At 39.7% G+C, this 27,542-nt stretch overlaps 1 protein-coding gene across 2 annotated transcripts in view; it reads left to right on the top strand.

The window, feature by feature from the left end:
- The first annotated feature begins 8,118 nt into the window (after positions 1-8,118).
- Positions 8,119-27,542, top strand: part of RBM46 (RNA binding motif protein 46) — a 35,187-nt gene continuing 15,763 nt past the window's right edge. Inside the window, exons 1-6 of one of the 2 annotated variants that reach the window (XM_019481469.2) lie at positions 8,119-8,244; positions 8,489-8,639; positions 9,655-9,961; positions 12,735-12,896; positions 16,449-16,916; positions 18,359-19,141. In XM_019481469.2, coding sequence (XP_019337014.1) covers positions 12,746-12,896; positions 16,449-16,916; positions 18,359-19,141 — 1,402 coding nt within the window. In that variant the 5' untranslated portion in view covers positions 8,119-8,244; positions 8,489-8,639; positions 9,655-9,961; positions 12,735-12,745. The remainder of the gene's footprint in view (positions 8,245-8,488; positions 8,640-9,654; positions 9,962-12,734; positions 12,897-16,448; positions 16,917-18,358; positions 19,142-27,542) is intronic. The other variant, XM_006264068.4, reaches the window with a different exon arrangement.

Below are 27,542 nucleotides of genomic sequence, written 5' to 3'. Positions count from 1 at the left end.
GTGCACTAGTAAGCGTAGCCATATAGGGACAATAGCCCAGAGCTGGCTGCAGGACTTTGAAGCTGGGTCCCAGTGGGTGGATCTTGGCTAGTAGCCTGAACTATAAGAAAGGGTCAAGCCTGAAGAGGCAGAAGACCCAACAATTTGGCGCAGTGTGACAGGGGGACAGAAGGCCTGGTGCCATAGTGAGCGCAAAAGGACGGCCACAGGCCCAGAGATTATTAAGGAGCCAGAGCCTTAGAGTCAAACCCTACCTGGTGGGTTTAGGCTGGTAGGCCTAGTTAGAGAAAGACAGGGGGCAAAGCCCATGGAGGCTGTGAACCTCAACATAAATGTACAATAGGCAATCTCCCCTTGTAAGAACATCTAAACAATATTTACACCAAGTCATAGCAGGAGAATAAAGGCAGGATACAAGACAAAAGACAGAAGTGAAGTATTAAGGGACTTCAAGGATGCCCCTCATAAGCCACTAGAATGCTGCTGGGGAGGGCAACCTGTTAAAATATAGTATCTCCTATAAGAGGCAATAAACTTAATGCGCACTAGCAAAAGTGCATTGATGAAAGTGTAGACGCGTCTTGTACACGGTAGATTTAAACCTCAGTCTGTAACATCCCAAGCACATGCTCTAATCTTGGTTATTCTGTAGCATGGCAGATTCTCCCTCTGTTCTCATGGATAGGGCACTGGTACCTAAACCCAGTGGAGATTTCACAGCCCTTGACCCCAAGTGGCAGGAGGAGCCTTCCTGACCAGAGAGAGGTGCATATTTCTAATCAGTTGGCCACATAAGTGCCTTTATTGTTCCCCTTTGCCCTTGAGGGTCTGGCCTTCATAGACTGTGACCAAGTCATCCCTCAACCTTCTTGTTCAACTAAACAAACTGAACTTTCTGAATTTTTCACTATAAATCATGTTTTCCTATCTTCTAACTACCCTCACCACTCTTCTCTGAAACCCCTCTCCAATTCTTCAACAGCCTTCTGGAATTGTGTAGATCAGAACTGGACATTGTATTCCAGTAGCAGTTAAACCAGCACTAAACAGAAAGGTGGTAGCCCTCTCCATTCTTACTGAGTCATTTTTATACATTAATATTTTTGTTAGTCTGTTCAGCCAAAAAACCCTGTTCAACTGATTACTCACCATGACCCCAAATGTCTTTCAGAGTTCTTTGCAGAAAAGCATCTTCCATCTGCCATATCTGGCTACAATCTTTGTTCTTAAATGCATGGCTATTCTTTTGGTCGTACTGAAATGCATGTTGGTTTACCAAGCTCCTTGGATAAGGAGCTGTAAATGATGATTTTTATTTTATCTTTAAAACACAATTATTGTGGAGCAATATAACGTGATTTTATCCTTTAATAAGGAGTAGACATATTAGCAACTCTTCAAACGTAGGTACCCACAATAGGTACCTAAGTATAGGTGGGAAAGCAGACTAACGCTTATCCAACTTCTCCCCAAGGTGAAACTGGCTAGCACCCCCTACCCCCCAGGGTAACTTGTCATGTGCCAGAGTGGGTTCCTGCTTATGGGGATGTACCCTCTGAAGCCAATTCAACATTGACTAAAGAAAGGTTGCCAAACTTCCCAATTCTTCTTGCTACAAACCAAGATCTTGAGGTGACCAAGAGTTGCAGAACACACAACTTTTGATATATGTGTGCCTCAAAGTCAACAGTCAGTGCATATTACCCATAGCTTCTCTTTCTTCAGAAGCTGCATTTCAATTTTCTGGGAGTTACAAATGGCTCAAAAGTCCTGGTTTGGCCACCCTTATGCTAAAGCCGCAACTTCAGTGGAGTTGCACACAGCTGGATATCACCACTGACAAATTTGGCTTTCTGTATACATGTAATAAAAATAAGCTGTGAAAAAGTTCTGACAAATTACAAAAACATGTATTTTGCCAGAATAATCACATCTGGCATCTAAAATACTCTTAATATTACCAAAGCATTCTGGACAGATGCTGTATTAAATGTGAAATTCCAGAAATCCAGGGCAGATTCCCAATTTCTAGATTCTTTAAAAAGTCAATGAGTTTAAGTTTGTAGACACTTTTCTCCTGTAATTTAAATCCATGTTCTTTTTTTCTCTCCCTCTTGTCAAGGTTGATTAAATGTAAGTACAAAAAGAAAAAAAAAAGTGTGTTTTATAAAAGAAGCATTCACTAGAAGCAAAGAGCCCCAGAAAAGGTGGCCTGGTTCATATTGGTGATTTTATAATGCTTGTAAAATGAAATTCCATTTAATTAAATTTCTTCCCCACACCAACTCCTTTCTATTTCCTAACTTGTAGTTCTAATGTATTTTCCCAACTCTGACTGTTCTAATTTTTAACATCAGTATTTTCTGTTGTTTCTGTTTTTTATTTTTGGTCCTTACTCTCTCTTCTCACCTCCCTTTCAGCATGCACCCCTCTACTCCCCTTTTTAAATACTTTCTCTCAGATGGAATCTGAACCCAGTATTGTTCCAATTCAACTTAAACATTCAAATCTATAATAATAATATTACCACTACTACTACCACTTCTAAAAATAATAAATTTGAATGGTGCTTGTTGTCTGGGAGCATCAGTTATGGATCTACATCCCATTGTGTGAAGCACCGCATGAATGACAAAACCATCCTTGTTGAACAAATAATAAAATGGTCTGAAGAAACTAAGTTCATCCATCCCCAGCTGAAACTATGCGAAGATTGATCAAGTAAACTTTTTTTACATTAATCCACACCACAAAGTTACAAGCATCTGCCTGCACATACTAATGTTGGCTGAAGTTACCAGTATTTTGGTCCACATGAAAAGTCTTGTTGTTGACACTAAAAGCAGCAATCATTGTAGTTTATCAGGGAGCTTCTCAAAATGTGTCTTGTGGCTGTCAACCTTAGAGACCATTGCGTAAATCATTGGTTATGACTACATTTTGCACTGGCTATTTGAATTGTTTTTCCAAAGGCTACAGAAAAATATTGCAGTTTCCTTAAAATCAAAATTCCGAAATGTTATAAACGTCTCCTTTTTAAATAGCATATCCCCACCTAGTGGCTATCTTGGAAATTATATCTATTACAGTTTTAGTGTCACAGCAAAACATTTATAATTAAAATCCCATCCTGATGGTCTACCCCTGCCTATACAGAAAAGCCCATGATTGCAATTGATTTAATTAAGAAATAATTTTTGATTCTAGAAACAGCAAATTTAACATGATTAAAATTTGAAGGGGAAATGTCCAGGACTTTTTGAAGTTTCTCTAGATTTCTTTGATCTCTATTTTCTGTAATATCTTCTTGAAGACCTAAAGCAGACATTATGGTATATGGACAACTTACTTTTACTTTACTCTGTCTTCTTTGCTGCTGCCTACAGTTGTGCATCTTCATAATTCTCTTTACCACCAGTTTTAATTGAATAATTAGGCTTTTTATGAACAGCAATTACTATGTATGACAAGTTAAGGAACAAGAAAAATGTGCAAGTTACACTGATTTAGACTCTTACTTCCATCCATGAATTTAGGACTATGCCTTCCAAACTACCACAGAGATATAAAAAGCCTTGGGCAAGGAGGCACCAGTTTTATAACTAACCATAGCTGACATCATCAACCTTAAGGTTTTCAAGACTTTCAGACTCGACACCTATTTAACAGCTATTTAAATTACCTGAAATTTAAGTCAAGTACTAGGACCCTAAGGATGATTTTCTATTTACTTCCCCAAAAGATAACAGTATCACTGCTTACTATTCTCCAACTCCCTGTTGAGACATTTTAAGTATTTCAGCAATAAACTCCAGTGTAAGAGGAGGGAATGTTAAATCCCATTTTCCAGTAACTAATTGAATATGTTCTATTGCATAATGACTGAATGCTCAGTGGGCAATGCAATATCAGATATTTAGCCTCTGAAGCAAGCTTCTAGCTAAATCAAGGTCAGCTAGGATCTGATCCTGGTCATTCCAAACTATAGTCTGTTTGTTTTTATTTGAATGAGTTGGTGGCCTCTGTATAGTTTTTGGTAAGCACATTACAAAACGTTCACAACAGCATTAAGTGAAATCCTTTTTGACAATCTCAGAAAGGTAAAGCTAAATAGTAAATGAGACCTAACTACCTTATATTATTTAGCTGTGACCTCTACAGCAAATTCTGAGATACATTGGTGGGACATTAGAAGAAAGAGTATTTTGAAGTTGTTTATGCTGTACATATGTAGTGGGGGAAAGACTTTTACTTCAAGGGCTTTTAAGTTTGGAATCTCACACAAAGCACTAAAAAGTAGGCAAATAGGTGTAATAGCCACTGTACAGAAATGGAGAAAATGTCATACATCAACCATTTAGAACTTCATTTAAAATGTCTAATATTAAAAAATAAATAGAAGAAGTAAAATCATTCTATAACCATAAAGAAGCAAAAAATGCACAGAAAGTAGCTAAATAAAGGCATTCCTATTTCCTTATTTCTTTAGCTCATTTTCCTCCTTTCTGTCCTTCTTCCCTCTTATTTTCTGGCTTTCATTTTCTTTTCTCTTCATCATCCCTTTTCTTTTTTACTTTTTCCAGTTGTTTAAATCTGCTGCTTTGCTTCTGTCAGTTGCATTTTCAGAAAACAGTGACTGCTTTTATTGATAGATCAAAGGTATTGCTTGACTATAGGGATAAGAGGTGTTTAAGGCAGGTAGACAAGGTGGCAATATCTAACAGGTGTCATAAATCCCAGATAAATACAGAAGCCAGCAGTGTCCAGCATGCTGATAAGAGGCTGAACATCAGAGTGATGAAGCTGAATATTGCAGTTGAAAAATAACACGGTCAGACTTATAACATCTTTGACAACTTATAGATGGATTTTTTAAAAGTCCCACTTCTTCCTGAAGTAAAGCTACAGGATCAAATTCTGCACTCAGTTATATCAGCATAAATCTGAAGTAACTCCATTTCCCTTAGTGAAGTTACTCTGAATTCCACTCATATAAGTGAGTGCAGAATTTACCCCAGGATCTATTTACATATTTCCTTCACATATATAGGTTACAATTAATAGCCCATTCCCATTCTTAGCATATATGTCCCTAACTTGGTGAATAGGTACTCAATCACACTAAAAGATAAATCCTTAAATATTTTTTTCTAATTTCTCTTTTAATAATATCTGATTTCCATACTTGATCATTAAAAACTACTCTTTTAAAGAAGAAAACTGAACAAAAGTAAAGGCATGCTGTAAGAAAGACCCTAGAGGCAGTATTACTGCCTTCCTTAAGAGGATTCCACTAACAAGACATTTGTACCTACTTGTTAAATGGAACCTAAATCAAACGTATTGATTGACTGAAATTAAGTTTCTTTTTAGACAGCTTACTATAATTAGATTCACCATCACATTATGTCTGTTTTCTGTAGACTTTTGTCTAAACTTCAAAGGCTGTCTGCTTCCTTTTAAACTATTTGCACTACCTTCATATCAGATGTGTCAGGGAGAAGAAAGGCTACCTTACCCTCTCTTTTAGCTTCAGGCCATATTAAAATTTACTGGAAAATATGTATGTTTTTATTAAAGTGCATTACAATTGTACTAACAGTCTACTCTAGGAAAATATATGTTGAGACTTGCTGACATTCCAATAGTACAGAATGGATGTTAAAAAATGCTGAGGACCTTTGTTATAGTTAGTAAAAATAACTGACAAAGAAAAAAAGAAGCAAAGTTTGTTTGGCAGTGGGCACATGTACACATCTTTAGTACTTCCAATGTGAGGTACTAAAGAAACACGCATTAGGCTGCCTAATGCGCACAGTTTTAAAGTGATGCTTAATGCACAGTAGTCTATTTTACTTTGCATTAGCCTAATTGCACTTTTTTGTGTGATGCGGATATGTGAGAAGCAAGGTAAAAGATACTGGGAATGACTATATGTATGCTTTCATGTGCAGTGGCTGATTTTACATGTAGGTGACCCAGTATCTTTTACCTTGCTTCTTACATATTCACTGGAGAATCATATGCCCTGGACTCTACTGCAAGGAAAAGAAAAGCCACTGTCTTATTGATACAATGAAGTAAAATACATGGGGTAAGATCTCAAGTACCTGCAATAGTCTACCTATATTGCACACACCTTAGATCAGTGAAAGTAATTAAACAAACGTGACAGATCTGTTGGTAACTAATTTAGGGCCTGCTAGTATCAGTGAGAGTTACTGACCTGCAGATATGCCATTCATTTACAGATTATTTCAATAACATTTCTAGCTAATCTCTGTACTAAATACATTTTGCAGAGAGCAAATGACTCCTTCATAAAATGGCCTCTTTGCACATGTCTAAGCTCATCAAGCCTAAGCATTCAAACAACTGCACTAAAGTCCTTATTGGGCAAAGCACTTAAAGCCAAAGGGTTATGCACTTTACCAAATAAGGCTGTTTTTCTTAACTGGAGCTTTCTTTATTCATCCACCAAGTAATCCTCCATCAAAACTAGTGGAGTTAAAAAATGGCTTTAGTGTGATTTTGTTCTTGTTTCTAGTGCACAGGTATGTATGTACAAACAGCTGTCCTACCTGGTAGACTCCCCTAGAGATGGACACAGAAGTTCAACTACCTTTCTGCTACTACAGTTTGTTGTTTGAAGGTTGGCCACTGACCAGTGAGAGGAGGGAGAACTGCAGCATCTCTCTGAAAGGCCTAACAAGTAGGAAAAAGAAGGAATAGAAACAAAGGAAGGAGAAAGTGAGAATGTTAAAGAGGAGCGGGTGGGGAAGGAATGGCAGATGATGAGAATTGGGTTTATTTCATAAAAGTACACAACTGTATCAAGAATTTGAACTAATGAACTTTAAAACTGATTAATAAAAATATGGCTGAGTAAGCTGTTTGGTTGAGGATTCTGTTTAGTTCTGATGCAGATATTCACCATGAAATAGTTATACATTTTTAGAACACTGTTGTGACCTGTTTGATCCTTTAACTCAAGCTGTCTTTAAAACAAAATCTCACAACAGATTTGTATGATTCGTTGACTCTATCTTGTAGCTGTAGATTTCAAGATATGTGTGGCATTGCTTTACTGTTTAAAGAAAAGCAATCCAAGTCCTGTATGCTACAAGCAGCAGACAGGAATATTCCAGAAATGTGTGGTACAACCCAACACCTGTCAACAAGACATCACATCTACAAAACCCAAAGGAAGCTTTTTTTTTTTCTAATTAGAAAGCAATAAACCTAGCATACCATAAAATAGCAAGGGCAACCATGGCATACAGAACTTCCTATCAGTTAGCAATTGAGACTGAGCTAACATGGCCTATGTTTTATGTCTGGACGTTATATACACCAGTTCCCTCTTCTGGAGGTCTCACGCCTGGGCACCTGAACTGAGAAATTCAGCCTAAGAAGTGATGATCATCGACCACATCAGTTTCAATCAAAGCGGATGTAAGATGTGCGGTGCAGACCACATTTCATGAATAACTGGGCAATGCGTGTACGGTTGGGGGAGAGGGGTGAACTCATTGGAATGGCGGAGGTGCTGTAAAATAAACGCTGGGCTGCCTGGCATGAATTTAAAACCAGGAAGAAAAGCCACGGGGGTGGATTCCCCACGCCAGCTCCTCAACCCCAGCACCTATGGCAGCTATTCTCAACATTTTGAGACTCAAGGCATGTCTGAAGGCAGCGCTCGTGAGACCAGAGCTCCCTGTCTCTTCATCTGCATTTGTTTTCCGGCCTGCTAGGGCCAGTTCTTCGGTGGCCAAGACCTCCAAAAAGCCTCTCACAGGGCCGCGGGCTTTAACTCTCGATTCCTGTTTGAAACCTCTGCGCTACTCCCAGCTTCGTGCGCGCCCCTAGCCCCGCTAACCCTGTGTGGCGCCGCCCACAGGCACTCAGGGTGCTGCGGCCCCTTCCGGGCAGCCCCGGCCCATTGCTCGTTGCTGACGTGAGCCGCGAGAGTGCCCCGCAGCGCCCAGGTCGTGCAACAGGAGCCGCTTTTCCAAGGCGAAGCGGGAGGCGTCAACAAGTCGCGCCCGCACGTGGCAGCGCCTCCCCCAATTGCCTCGTCCCGCCCCTGACCGCCAGTTGGCCCCGCCCCCTCCGCCAACGTCCGCGCTCTGATTGGTCGTCGACGTTATCAGTGCCCTCCCTCTCCCTGGCGGGCTACAGAGCCAGTGGCGGCGGCCCGCCAGCAGCGCCAGTGCCACGTGCGGGGCCCGGGGACGGCGGCGGGTGAGGCGCGGCGCGGCGTGGTGCGGCGGCGTGTCCCGCCCGAGCGTCCTTGCCTGCCCCTCGGCCCCCGACCGCTGCCCCTGGAGCGCGGGGAGAGCAGCCGTTAAACGGCTCGTGCAACGGTCCCAGGGCAACCGCCGGGCCGTTTGAAGCCGGCGGGCGCCGCTGCCCGTGGCCCAGCTGGCCCTTCCCTCTGCGCCGCACTGAAGTGACCTCCCCTCCTTTCTCTCTCTCTTCCCCGCAGGTCCCAGTCGACTCCTCTCCTGCCTGGAGCCAGCCGTGGGCCCATTAGTGTGTCTCTTACCTGCCCCGTGGGCCTTGAGACGCACGCATTTGCTGGGGAGTCAGGCCGCTGTTTCTTCTCCGCAGCCCTAATTTGGTGGCTGGGAAGCACGGTAAATGTAACTAGTGGTGCCAGGTCTTAAAGATGAAATGATGGTATTGGGAGCTCAACGTTCATATTTGCTGAAAAGTTATCATACACTAAGAAAAATGTGCAAATGCATACACAGATAAGTCGTCTGATTATTTATTTGATATTGCTCACTGTAAGTCAAGAGGGTGAGTGAAAGCTGGGGACATCTGTACACACGCACATGCTGCAGCAGCAGGGGCTTTGAAAAGCACCCAGCACGGCAGTGCATGCAGTGACGGGAAACGCCATGTGTCTGGGTCCATGAAGCAGTTTTTCTTAAACGTTCGTGGGTATAACTGCTCTTCTGGCCTGGTTTAGTACCTGCTGAGGTGTTTGGGCTTAAAGCCTACTTTATGGAAATGAGAGGCTCCTGAGTTTGCTTCTGCAGCGGTATGACTGAGGGCAGGTGAAAGTTGGGGGCATCCAAACCCAAGCCTCTGGGCTTGGGCCTGCACATAGGATGCCTGCTAAAAGACTGAAAGTATCCTCCAACCCCACCAGGGGCTTCAGATGTTTGCCGGTTGTTGGGCCACTTATGGTTCTGGACTGACTCAGATTTGGACTTGATTTGGCTTGGAACATGAAATTTTTCTTTAAAAAAAAAATAAAGTGTCAAAATGTGCATCGGCGCTGAGGAAATGGTGGTGGTGCGCTTTTGAACTAAAATACATTGGAGGCATTTTATTTCAGATGTGGACTGCTGCCATTTTCTGCACGCTGATACGGATTTCGCCATTATACAACTGCATGCGCTGTGGCACAGTGCGCGTCAGCTTGCAGGCAGGGCACATTCAATTAATCGAGTCTTCTCCGGCTCATCCCTGGATAAAAATGTATGTTTATAAAAGCTGTAGGTCATCAAAGTTGAAACCATTTCTTTTTTTGGAGGCAAGTAGGCTGCCTCAGATTATTGTACATTTTGAATACTTACTGTTATTGATCATACAACTTACAAGGGTTGAAACTTATCATACAAATATGATTAATTATCATAGACCTGGCAACATTGAATATAACTCATTCCTAGAGAAGAAATGGTCACTGGTGCTGCGTGGAGGTCCTGCTGCCATCATGACCGTCGTTGCTGGCCCGTAATTGCCAACACTGATCTGCTTTCATAGTCATAGAGTGGTAGAGAAGTCGGGCTGGAGGGGACCTCCAGAGGTCATCGAGTCCAACCCCCTGCCTGAGACAGGATCATCTCTACCCAAACCATCCCATGTGACTCCACAATCTAAACTTTTTGGAAAACCACTGGCAACTCTGACACAACACAGGCTGTAACACCTTAATCTGCCACAGGTAAAGCAGGGGGACCTTGAGCAGGGGATTGGACTAGATGACCTCTTGAGGTCCCTTCCATCATTAATTTTCTATGACTGCAGCAGCCATGGTTCTACAAAAGGTAGTTAATATACACTGAGATGGTCCTAGGTAGAGGGCCATGCATACCCCTTGTTACAGAGGAAAGTAAAAACCTCGACAGACTATACCAATCTGATCATGCCATAAAAATCCATCCTAATCCCAAATATAGCGATCAGTCTGACCCTGAATGGTTTCGTTTCCTGTCCTCTTGATGATCATACTGCAATGGAATGGGGAGGGATGGATGAACAGTAATAAAAAATGTTACCTATGGTTTGTGTTAAGCTATTTTGGTTGTGATCTATGTAACATGGAGTATGTTATGTATATTATTCATATTTTCTTAAACTTTCTGCCCATGCTTTTTGGTCAAGCAATTAATAAACTGTGTGTTGGGTTTTGGGTAAAAAGGTGTACTCATTCCAACAGAAATAATGCTCTTATTTTGAGTTCTCCATTTAAAAAAAAAAAAAAAGGATTTTGTACAAGTGAAAGGATCCCCCTTGTTCATATCCAGTCTCCTGCTATTATAGGTAACTACAGTATCATAAACTTTTGATTAAGGAAATATACAAGGTTGATTGTATTCCATCATACTGTTATAAGAGATAATGGTCCTGTTGTGGCAATTTCGGTGGAATAAGAGGTCCCAGAAAGGCAGAGATATTAACAAAATCCTGTCACTGTACACTATTAAACAAGGCTTGTTGTTTGAGTATAGTTGGCCTACTAGTCCCATGGAAAACACAGTAGATAATCCATACCAAGGCTTGGAAATCTGTTAATTAGGATACATGAAAGGAAGAAGCAAAACAAAGTGTAAACCATTTTGAAATAGAGTGGTTATTCAAAACAAGCATTATAAAAACTTATCAGGTCTCTGCCATGAGGAGATATTAGATGCTTATTCTGTCAAACAGTCCTTTAAATTTTAAATTGACTAGGTTAAGAGTGGTGGTTACTTTTCCATTTCTGAGAAAACATGTAAGAAGGGGGAGGAATTACGCAGTAGAAGAAAGGGGAGGAATTATGATGTAGTAGAAAGGGGAAAATTCAGTTTCTGTTGATATTCTCAGAATACAAGATATCTAGTTTGTCAGTCTTTTGGCTGGCAGATGAACCATGACCACTTGTTCTATAGCCTTGCTCCAAAAATCTTGCTCCTGCCTGATTTGCTAAATTGTGTTAAGGGAATCAATGGGCTTAGAGAATCAGAGTATTTACAATACTCATTACACAACATTACACGGTTAAGCAGGAGTTGGGGTTTCAAGCAATAAAACTCAGGCCTGTTTAGCCCCATAGTAAAGAATCATTGTTATATTTGATTTCTAATAAAACTAGAAAAAAAAAAGCAAGAAAGGAACAGGTAACGTTTGAAATACTAAGTATTGATTAAAAATTCATTTTTAATGATACCCAGTTTCCCTTTTACTTTAGTGGTAAAAGGAAGTCTTTCTGTGTCCACAATGTTTTAAGTGATACTTTTCTCTTTGGAGAAAGGAGAAAACATTAGTTTAGATGGGCTAGTGTTGATTACAGCTAGAGTTACATCCTGCTTCCTTGAAGACGGACATGTAAAAAAGGAGAAAAAATCTGCAAAAATAGAAAATGCAATTTTTGTTTCTGTTGCTGGCTCCTGTTTGCAACATTGCTGCTGGAGGAAGAGAAGCACCACGTGTATTGTTACCCAGACTTATTCTAAGACCTGGCAAACTTGAACCCCGGTTTCTACTTAAGACTTTTGGTCGGATCCTATTCCGCCTGTTAGCTAACTTATTTTCTCTTCTCTTGAGTCCTTGAAAAACAGTTAATGCAAACGGTGGATGACTTTTCCTTCTTTAAGTTTTCTGTAACTTAGTTTTAAGGCTAGGGTGATAGTGTGTTATAAAAGTAGGGTTTTTTCAGGGATGTGAACAGGATAGAATAGGATGATCCTAGATGTCAAAGTCCACTTAGCTGCCTAATAGGTGAAACAGGATTTGTTTTTTTATTTTGAACTGCCCTTAGGTCATCATCAGCACCAGGAGGATTATTACTTAGTAGATAATCTTGGGTGAGGGTGTAGCAGGCATGATAATGAGGCTTGTTCCTTTATGTCTTCCAATTCTCCTGGCATCCATGTGAAATTAAGAAGCCCCTATTATTTTGTCTCTCAATACTGCTTAATTTTAGCACATCAGTTTTAGCACATCATAACACTGATTTTGCTATCACACTTCTTAAGTGGTTACAGTAGGAATTTCTGAATGGTCTAATTACATATTTTTGTTTTAAAATTGCTTTCAAAGCAACACTTGATAGGATAAATTGGACAGGTTAAAATCTCAGACAATAGTCCTTGTTCCTTAGATGTCTAAGGATTTATGACTGGAGCTACTCTTACACTCAAATGGAAATTTTGCATGGAAATTGGGCTAATGTTCGTTGAACATTAATCCATAATAAGACAAATTCTGAGCTTGAAAAGCTATAATTAATAGCTGCTGAGTGTATTTTAATTTTGATGCATAGTTCTGATTTGATAAATGTGGGACTAAGATTGGGAGTTAATACACGGACAGCAATAACTACAGGCCTGGGCTCTTCCATGAGATAGAAACTAAACTAATATAGAATTATTCCTAGCAAAATTTTGGTTGCTATTTTGGATGCATAATTTTGAAATTCTGTGAATGTGGAATGATATTTTAATGTTTGGTTGAAGACACTGCAGATATGCATGAAGAAAATACAGATACAGTTAATGGATGTGGTAAAATCCGTATTGGTACTCAGAATGAAGCTGCTTTGCTGGCTTTAATGGAAAAGACTGGCTACAGCATGGTTCAGGAAAATGGACAAAGAAAATTTGGTGGTCCTCCACCAGGTGAGTATATGAATGTCAGGACAAATTCTGCTGTGAGTTAAATTTGTTAAAGTTTTTAAAGTTGACATATAACAGACAAAATGGCAGTTTGAAAATACTCCATATTTGCAATGTGACTGAGAGAACATTAAGGAAAACGACCTTAACTTGTGCATGTTTTCCTAAGTTCCTTATTAACTTCCTAACTTCACAGCTGCTTTTTTGGATCCAATAATTACTTTACTAATATTGTATAATTTGGCTGTTGTTTTTTTGTTTTGTTTTGGGTTTTTTTGCATAGAGCTATTGCAAAAAAACAAGGAATTCTGGTAGGCATTATAACATTTCATTTTTTTAAACCAGTATAACTAGTTTTTTTACTGATTTGCCTCAAATTTGATTATTTTTAAGTCACAATGAAAGTTGTGTGTTATATTTCCCTATCACCTAAGAAGAATGCAGAATTTCTCATTGGGACAAATAGAATTTCTAGAATAATAAAAATCGAAAGACTAAAATCTAAATGCTATTAATAAAATTAAGGGAGTAATGGAAACGCATTTATGCATAGAAGGCTTGGCTTTGGCTTATCTTCACAGCATAGGCTAGAAGCTTTTTGTAGGTATTCTGGATTTGGGTTAGCTAATATGGCAATGAAGACAAACTGTCAAAACAGCTTATTTTTTGTGCCTGATAATGGTTTTCATTTTATTTGATAGCAGAGAATTACATTTTTTTGAATGGCATAAGATCGAGTCATGCATCAATTATATGCATTTTAATGTAGGATGTAGTGGCAGTAGTATTTAATTTCCTGAGCTCTTTCGTGAACATTTTCTTGGTTGGATTTTTTCTTTTTTTTGTTTTGTATCTGGCCTTGTTTTTAAAGCGTAGCAAAACTGAATTTCTCACTTTGTAATACCTACAAACCAAAATAAATACTGTTGCAAAATTAGTTCATACACATTTAGAATAACAAACATACAGATAGGACAAAGAGCAGTTAAAGTCTTTGTTCAGCCCTCAGCGACTCATTTTAGAAACAAACTTAAATTATATTCTTAAGTAGAGTAAGTATAATTCACCCGGTCAAAGAAATAGGACATAACTTGCATGTGTTGAAAAATATACTTACAAAAATGGATGTAATGCAAATTTGGCTTTAAAAAAAGAAAAGAGTTTGTATGTTCAGCCATAGTGGAAATACATTCATCAAAACAATGTCAGTACCATGATATACAAACAGAAGGGAACAACGTAACTGAATTGCATTTGACACAGTGATCTATTCTTTCAGACTCTGAATATAGTATATATTTTACTATAGTTCCTAGTTGTTGTGTAATACTAGGCTGACCAGTGAAAGTGCCCATAGATGCTGCTAGCAGTGTAGTTTTGGCTTTGCTCACATGAAACCTTTTTAAATGCAGCTTTAGCCCTTTGGCACCAACAACAGCTCTAAAATTGCAGCCATTAAAAGAGTCAAATGTAAAATGCATTAACACTGAGTATCTGGTAATCTCAGGTGTCAATGTCAAGGAATTTTAGGATGCACAAATAATTCTGTGGGAGATGTGGGATAACCTGAATTTTCTGTACAGTATGGAATGTTTTGAAATATGCCATTAGGTTGTTTTACTCGTTTTGAAAAAGCAAAACGAGCAATACATTTTGGTAGATTTTGTAGCTTTATTTTTTTGAAAACAAACAAATGGAGCAGCAGCATTTTCTACTATCTCTGAAGAAGGGTAAACTAGCTAAACATATCCAGTATCAGCCATTTTTTTTTAGAGTATATTCAGAAAGAGAACCATGCAGATTCTTTTAGTTTCTATGCAATTGTGGACAGAACTGTCTAACGAATAATTGTAGTTAAGCAGCCAAGTAAAAAGTATGAATAATGGTCTTGTGTAAGATTGAGAATTTAGAAGTAATAAAGGGATAAAAATGAAACGAATGGCTGCATATGTTAATTCAGTTTGAATAATCAAGTGTGAACTGAGATGGAGATGCAGGAGGAGTAGTTAATTCGACACGATTCTGTGGAAGAGGTTCTATTTTATCTTGATTCCTTTTATCTCCTTTCAGTACAGATAAATATTTTTGGAAATGTCTCTAAGTTCTGTTTTCAGAACATAAGTATTTTGGTGCATCATGTACCAGAGAACCCAAATAATAATTGGTTTTGGATAATTGTGTTTTAAGATAATAGAATACCTCATAGATTCATGGGGTTCAAAGCTAGACCACTAGGTCATCTAATATACTCCTTGGTATGTCCATTCCACTAAATTACTGCTGTATTAAGCCAGACAAATTGTTTTGGTACTGTTTGTCTTCAGAAAAGTGAAGGCTTCAAGAAATGGGAAATCTGCTCCTTGGTAGTTTTAATAGGGAGTGTAAGTACATATGTGCCTTGTTATCTACAAGGATCAATCAAAAAGTAATGACTCCCATTTTTTTCCTCAGCCATATATTACTGAAAAAAAATTAAACTTGCATGGAAAATTTGTACATCATTGCTGAATACACAGCTATTTTTCAGTGGCATATCTTTCTCCATCAGTGGCCTTATTCCGTCTGTGAACAAGGACACGTAGCGCAACAAAGCAGAAGTCCTTGTTTTTGTGCATCCTTGTCGCACAGTGTCCAGCCCTTTGCTGTTATCCTGAAAATATTGCCCTCATAATCCATCCTTCATCTTCTAGGCCATGTGAAGGAACCAACACATGGGCAGCATAGTCCATTCAAACAAGGAGATTGACTCTATTGACTCTGTGGGTGTGCAAGCTGGTGTATGGGTGAGCATTGTTATGCAGAAGTAGCATCTCAGACATGTTTCTGTCAGGCTCTTTGCATGCAATGTTTCAATTTCTTCAGGTTCCTGACCTAGATCTTTGAGTTTACTATGGCTTCGTTAGGCAAAAAAAGAAGAAAAAAGAATTTCCTAGTGATTCTGTAAGTTTTAAATATCTGAATGTATACATAACTAATGCAAGAGAAACTGAAAATGTTTTATTTCTGAAATAGACACTAAACAAACAAAGTAAACATAGCAAAAGAGACGGTTAATTTCTGTATCTTCTGGTAGGATATATCTGGAAGTATTTGACAGCTTTATCTAAGCTGTCATCTGACAAAGGTTTGGATTGCTTTCTGCTGTCTCTTTTTTTGTGTTCTGAGATGTATAGTTACAGTAGATCATAGCTTAAAAATGAACTTCTTTTACACAAAGCATAATGACTGTAATTTAGCTTTGAAATACTTCTTTTTAGAATTATCCTCTGAATTGTAGTAAAATTGCTTTTAAGTTTAATTTATGGCAATTATGGGCATAGGTGAGTTCATATTTGTCTTTTTTAAGATAAAATTGGGATAATAAGAGTCTTCTCTTATTTTCAAAGTTTGAAAATAAGAAGACTTAATAGGTAAGTCGATGCATCCTGTACATTATTATTATATGAGAATTCTTGTTTGATTTTTTTTTTTTTTTTTTTTTTTTTTTTTTTTACAAATTCTGAAAAAAGATTGCATGAAAGTTCATTAATGCATTGATGGAAAATTTATTTTAAGGTTGGGAAGGTCCTCCCCCACCCCGGGGTTGTGAAGTTTTTGTGGGAAAGATTCCTCGTGATATGTATGAAGATGAATTAGTCCCTGTTTTTGAGAGAGCTGGAAAGATTTATGAATTCAGACTGATGATGGAGTTTAGTGGTGAGAATCGAGGATATGCTTTTGTGATGTATACGACTAAAGAAGAAGCACAACTAGCCATCAGGATTCTTAATAATTATGAAATTCGTCCAGGGAAATTTATTGGTGTCTGCGTAAGCTTGGACAACTGCAGATTATTTATTGGAGGCATTCCGAAAGAAAAAAAGAAAGAAGAAATCTTGGATGAAATGAAGAAAGTTACAGAAGGTGTGGTGGATGTTATTGTTTATCCAAGTGCCACTGACAAAACTAAAAACCGTGGCTTTGCCTTTGTAGAATACGAGTCTCACAGAGCTGCTGCTATGGCTAGAAGGAGATTAATCCCAGGTAAAACTCCAATTTTATTATTATATGTGAAACTTTAAAATCAAATATGCATTCATGTCTCCAATCTTAGATCTGTGATTTTTACAGAAAAGATTTTGTGCTTCATAGTATTGTGAGAAATATTAAATTGTCCCACTTTTGTCATGGATCCAAAGAGGACAATGAATTTTTGCTGTATGAGGAATGAGTATGTTTCAAGAAATTTTAAAATATATTTTCAAAACGTATTCTAAGCTGTGCTGAAAATGTGTGACTGTATATATGCTTGTACAAAGACAATTAACTGGGCATGTAACAGTTCAATTTGCATCCAAATGCATATTTGTACATGCAAGCACCCAGCTTTCCCTTGCGTACCAGTTTCCTGCATATTAATATTTTCAAAGAGCAAATAATAATGCTCTCTTTGTTTCTTTGAGTAGAATAATGGTTCAAAAGATATGGACCTATATTTAGAAAAAAAATAAAAGAGAAAGCATTAGCTAATTTTAGCTTAAGTTCACTGGAGTGGTTTTTAATAAGGATTTTTTTTAATCCATTACCTTCTTTATTTGATGCAAGTCAGAGGTAGATGTGTGATCTGAATAGGGATTTTTTTTCTTGATTTGAAGCTGTTAATAAGGCTGAGAAAAAGGAAGGGAAGAAAAGGATGAACGTAGATAAGAAAGGAATTAGCAGAAGCTGGGGTTAGGGAGAGAGGAAAGGAGTGAGTAGAAGTAAAAGGCAATAAGAAGGAAGAGGAAGATGGCACAGCTGCAGAAGCAAAACAAGCAAAAGAAAGATAACACCACAAAAGCAGGGTGTGAAATCATGCCTCCATTGCAATCAGTAACAAAACTCAAATTCATAGGAACTAGGATTTCACCCAAAGCCTTCTGTCAGGCACAGACAAGAAGTAACATTTTTAAAAAAATCTGAATAATCTTTTTTTAAAAGAAATAAAGCAGCCACATTTCAAATATACAAAAAAGTCTGATACTCAAGATGTTTATTTCCTTAACATAGTGTTACCCATTTCATTGAATTAAATAGAATTCACACTAATCCTAATTGACACATTCATTACTGTTTTTTTCAGGTATCAGCGTGGTGTGAAATACATTATATAACCACTATCAAATTTTATGATTCTTTGCAATAGAACCACACACATTTCATTAAATCAGTCATCTTTAACAAAACTGGCACATGTTGTCGTGATTAATAAAAGCAAACCGAGTTCAGATTACTTGTTTTTTTTGCAAAGGTTTTATTTTTATTGACCTTTTAAATAATTTTAAGTAATACCCAATTTATTTAGTCAGGTAAATGATTGCATATAAACATTTAACGTTCACATTTATAATAAATAACACTGCATTATTTAGTATTTAGCTTTTTTGAGGAATTGTTAATGTAAATTGTATTGTCTTTCTTTTAAGTGTAATCTTTTTTTACCATAGGGACATTTCAGCTATGGGGCCATACTATTCAAGTAGACTGGGCAGACCCAGAGAAAGAAGTTGATGAAGAAACGATGCAGAAAGTTAAAGTGTTGTATGTAAGAAACTTAATGATCTCTACTACGGAGGATACAATTAAAGCAGAATTTAACAAATTCAAGCCAGGAGCAGTTGAACGTGTAAAGAAACTGAGAGACTATGCTTTTGTTCACTTCTTCAACCGAGAGGATGCAGTTGCTGCTATGTCTGTAATGAATGGAAAATGTATTGATGGAGCTAGTATTGAAGTAACACTGGCAAAACCAGTCAACAAGGAAGGCACTTGGAGACAACATCTTAATGGTCAGATTAGTCCAAACTCTGAGACTCTCCTAGTGTTTGCTAACAAAGAAGATGGACATCAAAAATCTTTAGGAAAACCAGCAAGTCTTACCATTCGCCTTAATGGTCAGCACAGTCCAACCACCCCTGAACTTGAAAGGTGTACTTATCCATTTTTCCCTGGAACAAAGCTTACTCCAATTAGCATGTATTCTTTAAAAGCCAACCACTTCAATTCTGCAGTAATGCATTTAGATTATTACTGCAACAAGAATAACTGGGTGCCTCCAGAATACTACTTGTATTCAACAACAAGTCAGGATGGAAAAATACTCTTGGTTTACAAGATAGTGATGCCTAGCATTGCAAATGGTTCCCAGAGTTATTTCATGCCAGACAAACTTTGCACAACACTAGAAGATGCAAAAGAATTGGCAGCACAGTTTACACTGCTACATTTAGGTAAGTTTGAAAAAAAAAAAAAAGGCGTTTTAATTAGCTTTTATAAAATTAAATAGAACATTTACTTGTTCTGTGTATAAGTAGCCTCTGTAAATGGTGCTACAGCATCTTGGGGTTCAGCCAGGGTACTGTGGCACTTTGGGGTCCCTTGAGATCTTTCAAGGGTGCCATTCACTGTTAGGTGTTCAAACATAATAAACAAACTAAACCAGGAGATTTCAAATAGGAAATCATAGTGTTAAGAAACCCAACTTTTGTGGTCTTTCTGAGTTCCTTGCAACAAAAATTTGTTCTATTATTTTTCTGTAGTCAAAAAAGTAAAAACTAAGCTGGAATTTTTTGAAGTGTGTCTTGAGTCTAACAAGGGGTTTCTCAGGTCTGAAATGGTTGAGACCCATTGATTTAAACCAGTGGTTCCCAACCTTTTTTTTCTGCGGCCCGCTGCTGGGAGCAAAGTGGAGCAGCAGCAGCAGCCCGGTGGTGAGGGAACCCCTGGCACGTGGCACGGCTTATCCTTTATGTGTGGCACTGCCGGCATTGCCCCCACGACCCTCATTTGGGTTGCGACCTGAGGTTGGGAACCTCTGATCTAAACTAAGGACATCTTTCTTGCCATCCTCACTTCACCATCCTGGAGTTCTGCCTGGGTATTACTGTTGTTCATGTTAGATAAGAAGTAGAATGAAAAAAAACTTTGAATTCTGCACTTGCAGGGGATTTTTCTGCTCTAGTTTCTCTAATGCAGGTTGTTTCTTAATGCATGTTTCTGTTGATCTTTTTTTCCTCCTTTTCTTTCAGTATTGCTGTTTTTCTCCATTTTTCTCTTGTACTTTAGAATCCCAGTGAATTACAGTAATTTTTGTTTTATTGCACAACACATCTTGTTTCTAAAAGATGATACTTAAAGGCTCGGGTTTCTAGAAAATGACTAAGAAAAAGAAGACTAGTCACATATCAGGAGGAGCTACAACTGTTCAGAAGAGTCTAGACATATATCTGGCTCCTGGGACCCTTAATTAGTCTCAATTTATAAGTTATCTTCTTGTGTTTCAGCAGCTTGAAGAAAAGAGAACTGTCTTTGAGGCAGCTGGGAATTTCCTAGCTGAAGGGTATTTAAATGACACAAAACTGGCATAGCTGGACACTGGTACTTTCCAGTATAAAATTGGAAGGATTTATAGCCAAAATTTCCCAGGGTACTGCTGTAAATTATGCTGAAGGCTAAACTGAGGATGGAGATAGCAAAAAGGTAGATTATAAGGTCATGTCTTGTATCGTGAGTACTTCATTCTGTACATGCATTGGTGAGACCAAAAGGCTATGCCTGTACATGGAATGCCATATAGGGCATGTTGAGAATCATAGGTTTATTGAAATGATGACCACTTAGGCACTAGGGGGCAACATTTTTAGCAGGTATGCCACAAATAGGCCCTGCACCCTTCCCAAATATTAGTCCTGATCCCTTTGCCTTGCCCAATCTTGCTGTTCTGCTTTTTGCCCTGTGCTCCCTGCCCAGTCTGCTGCGCTGTTTCCTACCTTATCTGCTGCTGCCCTGCCTGCCCTCTCCCTTACCTGCCGCATGCCGCATACAGAAGCTGCCTTACCTGCCGCATACAGAAGCTGCCTGTGTCACTACTAGTGGCATGCATGCCACAGGCTGACTCCTGTATTAAGATGTATAGGACAACAACAAAAAAGTTCATCTGTGTTCAGTTGAAATAGAAGATCTGGAAGGAATCCATCCATCTGATCCCTCTGTTCAGAGAGTCTCAGCTCTTGAAAAGAATGACTAGAAAGCTTTTGCTGATGCAGCCTTTGGGTTAAGAGTGCTGCAATTTACTTATTTAGTGATTTTTCTTTTTTATACGCTTTTTAAAATGAGAAGGCATAAAGTATATATTTATTCATAATTATTTTAGTATCCTAGTTCCATTTTAAGGTAAGACTGCATGACTGCCAGAGAAAGGGGAATTTTTTACATTAAAGTTTCTTTTCGTTCCTGTGTCTGCCAGTCCAACCCACTGAGTTAATCGGAGTTCTTCTAATATCGCTTTTATGTTTGGGGTACTTAGTAAATTGATGAATAAATCATTTACGTTTTTCCTGTACTTTTTTGATTCCAAGTGGTGGTGTAGCATCCACAAGTCCACAGTGTTATTCCTTGAACGTTAGCTTCAAAATGACTGTGCGGATGCTTTTGCTTTTTATTGCGTGAGACGCGTCCTGTTGGTAGAGTTTAGTTTCTCTTTTTCCTTTTCTTTCAAACTTTTGATTTTTCTTTTTCATTCACTTTTATTATTATTATTAGCTAGACAGGAAATGCTTAAAATGTAAAACCTACCACTCTGGGATTAATATGTTCTGTATGCATAATGCTGGTCAGCTTTGAAGAAAAGACACTTTCCCTTAGTATTTAGGCCTATAGGGTAGAATTCAGCTACTCTAGCTGCTTCCTTCCACAGATGTGGAAGGAAAAAAATGCTATACTTTGAGTTTGGTGCACCCCTGCGTCGAACGTAGCACATGTCCAGAAGAAGCATCGCAGTAATTTGAACCAGCTTGCCCAATGTCTGTATAGATCCTGTGCTTCAGCAGGACTTTTTGATGCTTTTATCTAATAGTTGGTTGAATCAGCTTTAGATGAAAGTGCCAAAAAGCCGTACTGAAATGCCTGATCTATACAGACGCTGGAGAGCCAGGTCAAACTAATGCAATTCCTTTTCCAGTAAAGCACTATTTGGGGTTTTTTTGTTTTGGTTTCTTTTGTTTCTTTCCCATGTCTGTCAGTGCCTTGTGTGCCTTAGGGCCCGACTACACGTTCAAATTAAAGCTCGATAGAAACCAGCTATAAAGTTGTTACATATTTTCACGCACTAACTTTATAGCTAGTTGGCTGTTTTATAGCTGGATAATTTTATCGTGTGATAATTACTTTGCATGTGTGGCAGGTCTAAATTTATTGCATGAATAACTAGTTAATTATGTGATAATTACACTTGTGGCTAATTTGCATGTGTGGTCGGTCTGCATTTATTCCACTATTAAGCAGTGAGCCCACTGTCCTGTTCTCTCCGTAATGGAACAGATTATGCTGTGCAGAACCCTTAAGGGTCAGGCATTGTGGCTTTTCTAGGTTGCCATGCAGGGTCATTTGCTTCTTTCCTTCTGTGATCCAAATTTCAAACTTGCAGTAATTTTTCCAGTGCCTGACTAGATACAGAATTAGTCCTGCTCATTTGTTTTCAGTTATGTGAATTCCAAAGGAGTTATGATTTCTCTAACTTCAAGCAATAACCTTTTCGTGCATAAGCAAGGGGAAAAATCAAGTTTTCAAAAACACTAGTAGCTGAAGTAAGACATTCTGACTTAGATTTGAAAACTGACAGCAGTACAAAGTGCTGCTAAAATGAGACAGCCCATAGGTCTGATGCCTCCTCGGAAGCATATATTCTTGGGAAGATGAGACTGCTACTTTTCCCCCCACCTTTTATACTTACTAGCCAATTGACTATCAAGAATGACAGGAGGGTGGGGAGGCAGGGACTGAGATGGAGTGGCACCACTTAATGCCCCGTACTGCCGCTGTTCTGCCTCTTGCTCTCTGTCCTGTCTGGTCCTTGGCGCCGCTTGCAGGGAGCAGGGTGGGGGAGCCGAGGCCAGTGCTGCTGGGCCCAGCTCCCCCACCCTCTGTCCGGTCCTTGGTGTGGCTTTGGAATCATGGTGGCACTCCCCCATGCTTGGAGCACTCTGATTGGCTGTTTCCATAAGCCAGTTAGAGCGTGACTAAAACGTTCCAGACAGACAGATAGACTTAGGTTTTTGTAATATTAGAATGTTGGATGCCACAATCTCCCAGCAGCTTTTTCAGAATGAAGCAGTTAAAAACTTAAAACTAATCAAAGTGTGTCTGAAACCTCAATAAAGGAGACAAGAGCAAGGAGTTGTAATATGCGCAGCAGACCAAAAAGCCTCTGAAAGCCAGTAATTTTAGACATTGAACTTGATCCTAAGTCCCTCTATCAGTTTTTTGGCTTACTGTTACAGTTTCTAAATTTAAAAATAAATTGTTTTATCCCACAACTGCTTTGAAGGACCCAGGGCTGCTGACAGACTTGGAAAAAAAAAAGAAAAACAGCGCTTTACTGGAAGAGTAGTGTCAGTTTGACCCAGCTCACCCAACATCTGTATAGAGCATGCGCTTGAGCGAGCTTTCTGGCGTTTTAATAGCTGATTCAATCAGCTATTAGATAAAAGTGCCAAAAGGCCCCGCTGAAGTGCACAATCTATATGAAAGTTGGGTGAGCTGGGTCAAGCGGATGCAGCTCCTCTTCTGGACATGTGCAGTGCTCAGCATGGGGATCCAAGTAAAGCACCATTTTGGGTTTTTTTCCCCATATTCGGAGATCAAGCATTCTCGTTAGGGCAGGATTGTACCTGTCTAAACTATTCTAAACAAATATTTGTTTAAACTGGTTTTTAAAAACTTCCAATGATAGAACGTCTACATTCTCTCTATGGTAATCTGTTCCAGTGCATAACCAACTTCATGGTTAAAAGTTCTTCTTAATATCCAACTGAATTCTCCCTTGTTTCAGTTTAAGCCCATTACTGTTCTTTCTTGCTTTTGTAGAAATGGTTATTAATCCCCCCATTCAATTTCTCTTCTCCAGACTAAATAATCTTAATTCCTTCCATCTTTCTTCATATGGCATGTTTTTTAAGATTTATAATAATTGTTGTTGCTCTCCCCTGGACCTCCCTTCAGTTTGTTCACATCATTCTTGAAGTACTGTGCCCGAAGCTGGATGTAGTACTTGAGGCCTCACCAGTCCTGAATAGAATAGTCGAATCACTTCCTTTTACTTGCATAACATGCACCTGTTAAATAATTCCAATGTGCTGTTAATTAATTAATAATTTTTAAAAGGTAATTTTAACTTAGATTCAGCTTGTGATCCAGACCCTTATTTGCAGTACTAGACATTTGTTCCCTGTTTTGCATTTGTTTGATTATATTAAGCATAGTACTTTAGGTTTGTCCTTATTGAATTTTATCTGATTTATTCTGGATCACTTTTCCAATTTATCAAGGTTACTTTAAATCTTAATCCAGTCATTTTTGTGTCTGTTCCTTTGCACGGGTTGGTGTTATTTGGAAATTTACTAGCCATATGTTCAGTCAGTCCCATCTTCCAGTTAATTTCTGAAGGTATTCAACAATACTGGACCCAACAATACTGTTGATACTTCCTCAGAGTTTGACATTGAACCATTGATCACTACTCGTTGAACACAATTATCCAAAAGCTATGCATTCACATTATAGTATTTTCATTTAGACCATATTTCCTTAGTTTGCTGGTAAAAATCTTGTGGAAGATGGTGTCAAAAGTCTTGCTAAAGTTGAATTATTCTACATTCCACTTCTTTCCACTTGCCCATAATACCTGTCAGTTTGTCCAAGAAGTAAATCAGGTTGGTTAAACAAGCCTTGTTCTTGACAAATCTATGTTGGCTGTTCCTTATCAGTGGTTACCTTATCTTCTAGGTCAGGGCTGTCCAACTCTAAACCTTCAGGGGCTTAACCAGTGGTGGCTACATGCCCAAAGACATTGCTTCCCACTCCCACCTGCACCATGCGGGCATCCTCTCCCCCCTCCCCCAACCCAAATGCTGCACTGCATCCACACACTGCAACATACAGGCACACAAGTGTGTTTTCCATCTCCACCCAAACCCCTGCTGCACAGGGTGTCCCCTGTTGTTGTACCATGTAGGCACAATCCCCCACACATGGCTTCCTTTTCAAACTGTCCCCTACCCCTCCAAGCAAAGCTCCATACTCCCCTTCAGCTCCTCACACCATTTACCATACTTCCTGGCCTTGTGGGGAAAGGGCAGGAAGCAGCAGCTGGAGGAGGGAGGGGGAGCCCAGAGTCTCTGTCTACAACAAAATGATGGGGGCAGCAGTGGCTAGGCAGGAGGCCACAGCTTAATCCCTGCAGGCTGCCAGTTGGAAAGCCCTGTTCTAAGTGCTTAGAAATTGATTCTTTGATATGGTTTGATATATTGGGACATCAAAATTTGGATGACTGGTCTAATTCTGAGGGTGCTCCTTTTCTCCTCTTTTAAAGATAGTGTAGTTTCCTTTTTCTCGTGCTCTGGAACCTCCCTCACCCAGGGAGGTGAATCTACATAGGTCAGGCTGGTTTGAAAATACCAGTATATTAGAGTAATCTCCAGCCTGTTTTTTCCCTACTTTAGTCTGATTTACTTAACTCCTAACCTTGATGCTTACTGCCTATTATCAGGCAGTTAACCTTTTTTTGAAGATTGAAGTAATAAAGCATTTAATAAATTCAGCTTTCCCCACATTGTCCATTGGTAGCTTGCCCTCCCCTTTCTTTGGTCTTCCTTTTGCTTCTAACATGTTTTATATAATTTTCTGTTGCATTTTATGTCTCTTGCTAGCTGTGTCTAAGCTTGTCTGAGCTTTCCTATTCCTTTGCTTCTATTTTTCTGAGCAGGGACAGGGACATCCTCCTCCACTGGGATTCCTGACGGACCCAGGGGAGGTGCAGCCAGGCCCAGGGTCAGTGAGGACCTAGTCAGGGAACTTCTGGAGGGACTAGATGTGTTCAAATCAGCAGGTCCTGACGATCTTCACCCCAGAGTGCTTAGGGAATTGGCAGAAGTCTTTGCAGGACCCCTGGCACAACTTTATGAGCACTCATGGTGCTCTGGTGAGGTGTCTGACAATTGGAAAAGGGCCAATGTCCCCATTTTCAAAAAAGGGAGGAAAAAGGACCCAGGAAACTATAGGCCCGTTAGTCTTACCTCAGTCCTGGGGAAGCTCTTCGAGAAAATTATCCAGGAGCATATCTGCTAGGGGCCAGCAGGGGAGTTTATGCTTAGGGGCAATCAACATGGGTTCATTAGAGGCAGGTCCTGTCAGACCAGCCTGGTGGCCTTCTGTGACCAGGTCACAAAAGCCTTGGATGCAGGTGTCACAGTGGACGTAGTCTTCCTGAACTTTAGGAAGGTCTTTGACACTGTCTCTCACCCCATCCTCACTAAAAAATTAGGCGTCAGCGCCTACACAGTCAGATGGGTTGCAAATTAGCTGGAAGGCCACACCCAGAGAGTGGTGGTGGATGGGTCATTTTCGACGTGGAGAGATGTGGGCAGTGGGGTTCCCCAGAGCTCGGTCTTTGGGCCCACACTGTTCAATATCTTCACTGGCGATTTGGACAAGGGGGTTAGAAGCACCTTGTTCAAGTTCGCAGATGACACTAAGATGTGGGGAGAAGTGAGCGTGCTAAAAGAGAGGGACAGGCTACAACTAGATCTCGACAGGTTACAGAGGTGGGCGGATGAGAATAGGATGGGTTTCAATACGGACAAGTTCAAGGTGTTGCACCTGGGGAGGAAGAACCAACAGCATACCTACAGGCTGGGGAACTCCCTTCCCGTCAGCCCAGAGTCAGAGAAGGATCTTGGAATCACTGTTGATTCCAAGATGAACATGGGCCACCAATGTGGGGACGCAGTCAGGAAGGCTAACTGCACTTTGTCATGCATCCATAGATGCATCACGAGCAGGTCCAAGGAGGTGATCCTCCCTCTCTATGCGACATTGGTCAGGCCGCAGTTGGAGTACTGTGTCCAGTTCTGGACACCACACTTCAGGAGGGATGTGGACAGCATTGAGAGGGTCCAGAGGAGGGCCACTCACATGATTAGGGGGCAGCAGGGCAGGCCCTACGAGGAGAGGCTACGAGACCTGAACCTGTTCAGCCTCCACAAAAGAAGGCTGAGAGGGGATATAGTGGTCGCCTGTAAACTTGCCAAGGGGGACCAGCAGGCAATGGGAGAGTTCCTTTTCCCCCGAGCGCTACTGGGGGTAACAAGGAACAACAGCCATAAGTTGACTGAGAGTAGTTTTAGGCTAGATATCAGGAGGCACTACTTCACTGTCAGGGCAGCTAAGAGCTGGAACCAACTTCCAAGGAAAGTGGTGCTCACCCCTACCCTGGGGGTCTTCAAAAGGAGGCTAGACAGCCACCTAGCTGGGGTCGTTTCACCCCGGCATCCTTTCCTGCCCATGGCAGGGGGTCGGACTAGATGATCTGCATAGGTCCCTTCCAACCCTACCAACTATGAAACTATTCCCCCCTGCCCTTCATGCTTTTACTATATTCTTACTCATCCTTAATATTATGGCCAAATCTTTTTTTTTTTTTTGTAAGATTGTATTTTATTTTACAAGTGATTTCAGAGCCTATGTTTATCAAAGTGAGTCTTACTATACAATATATCCTAGTCTTTCTTTACATTGGGAGAGCATGTTATTTGTCTTTATGTGCAACACTACCATGAAACTCTTTGTTTACAAAGG

This window comes from Alligator mississippiensis, chromosome 2 (assembly GCF_030867095.1).
Source record: "Alligator mississippiensis isolate rAllMis1 chromosome 2, rAllMis1, whole genome shotgun sequence".
NCBI lineage: Eukaryota > Metazoa > Chordata > Crocodylia > Alligatoridae > Alligator > Alligator mississippiensis.
The sequence above is the reverse complement of the archived record's forward strand: the minus strand, read 5'-3'. Positions and strand labels throughout refer to the sequence as shown.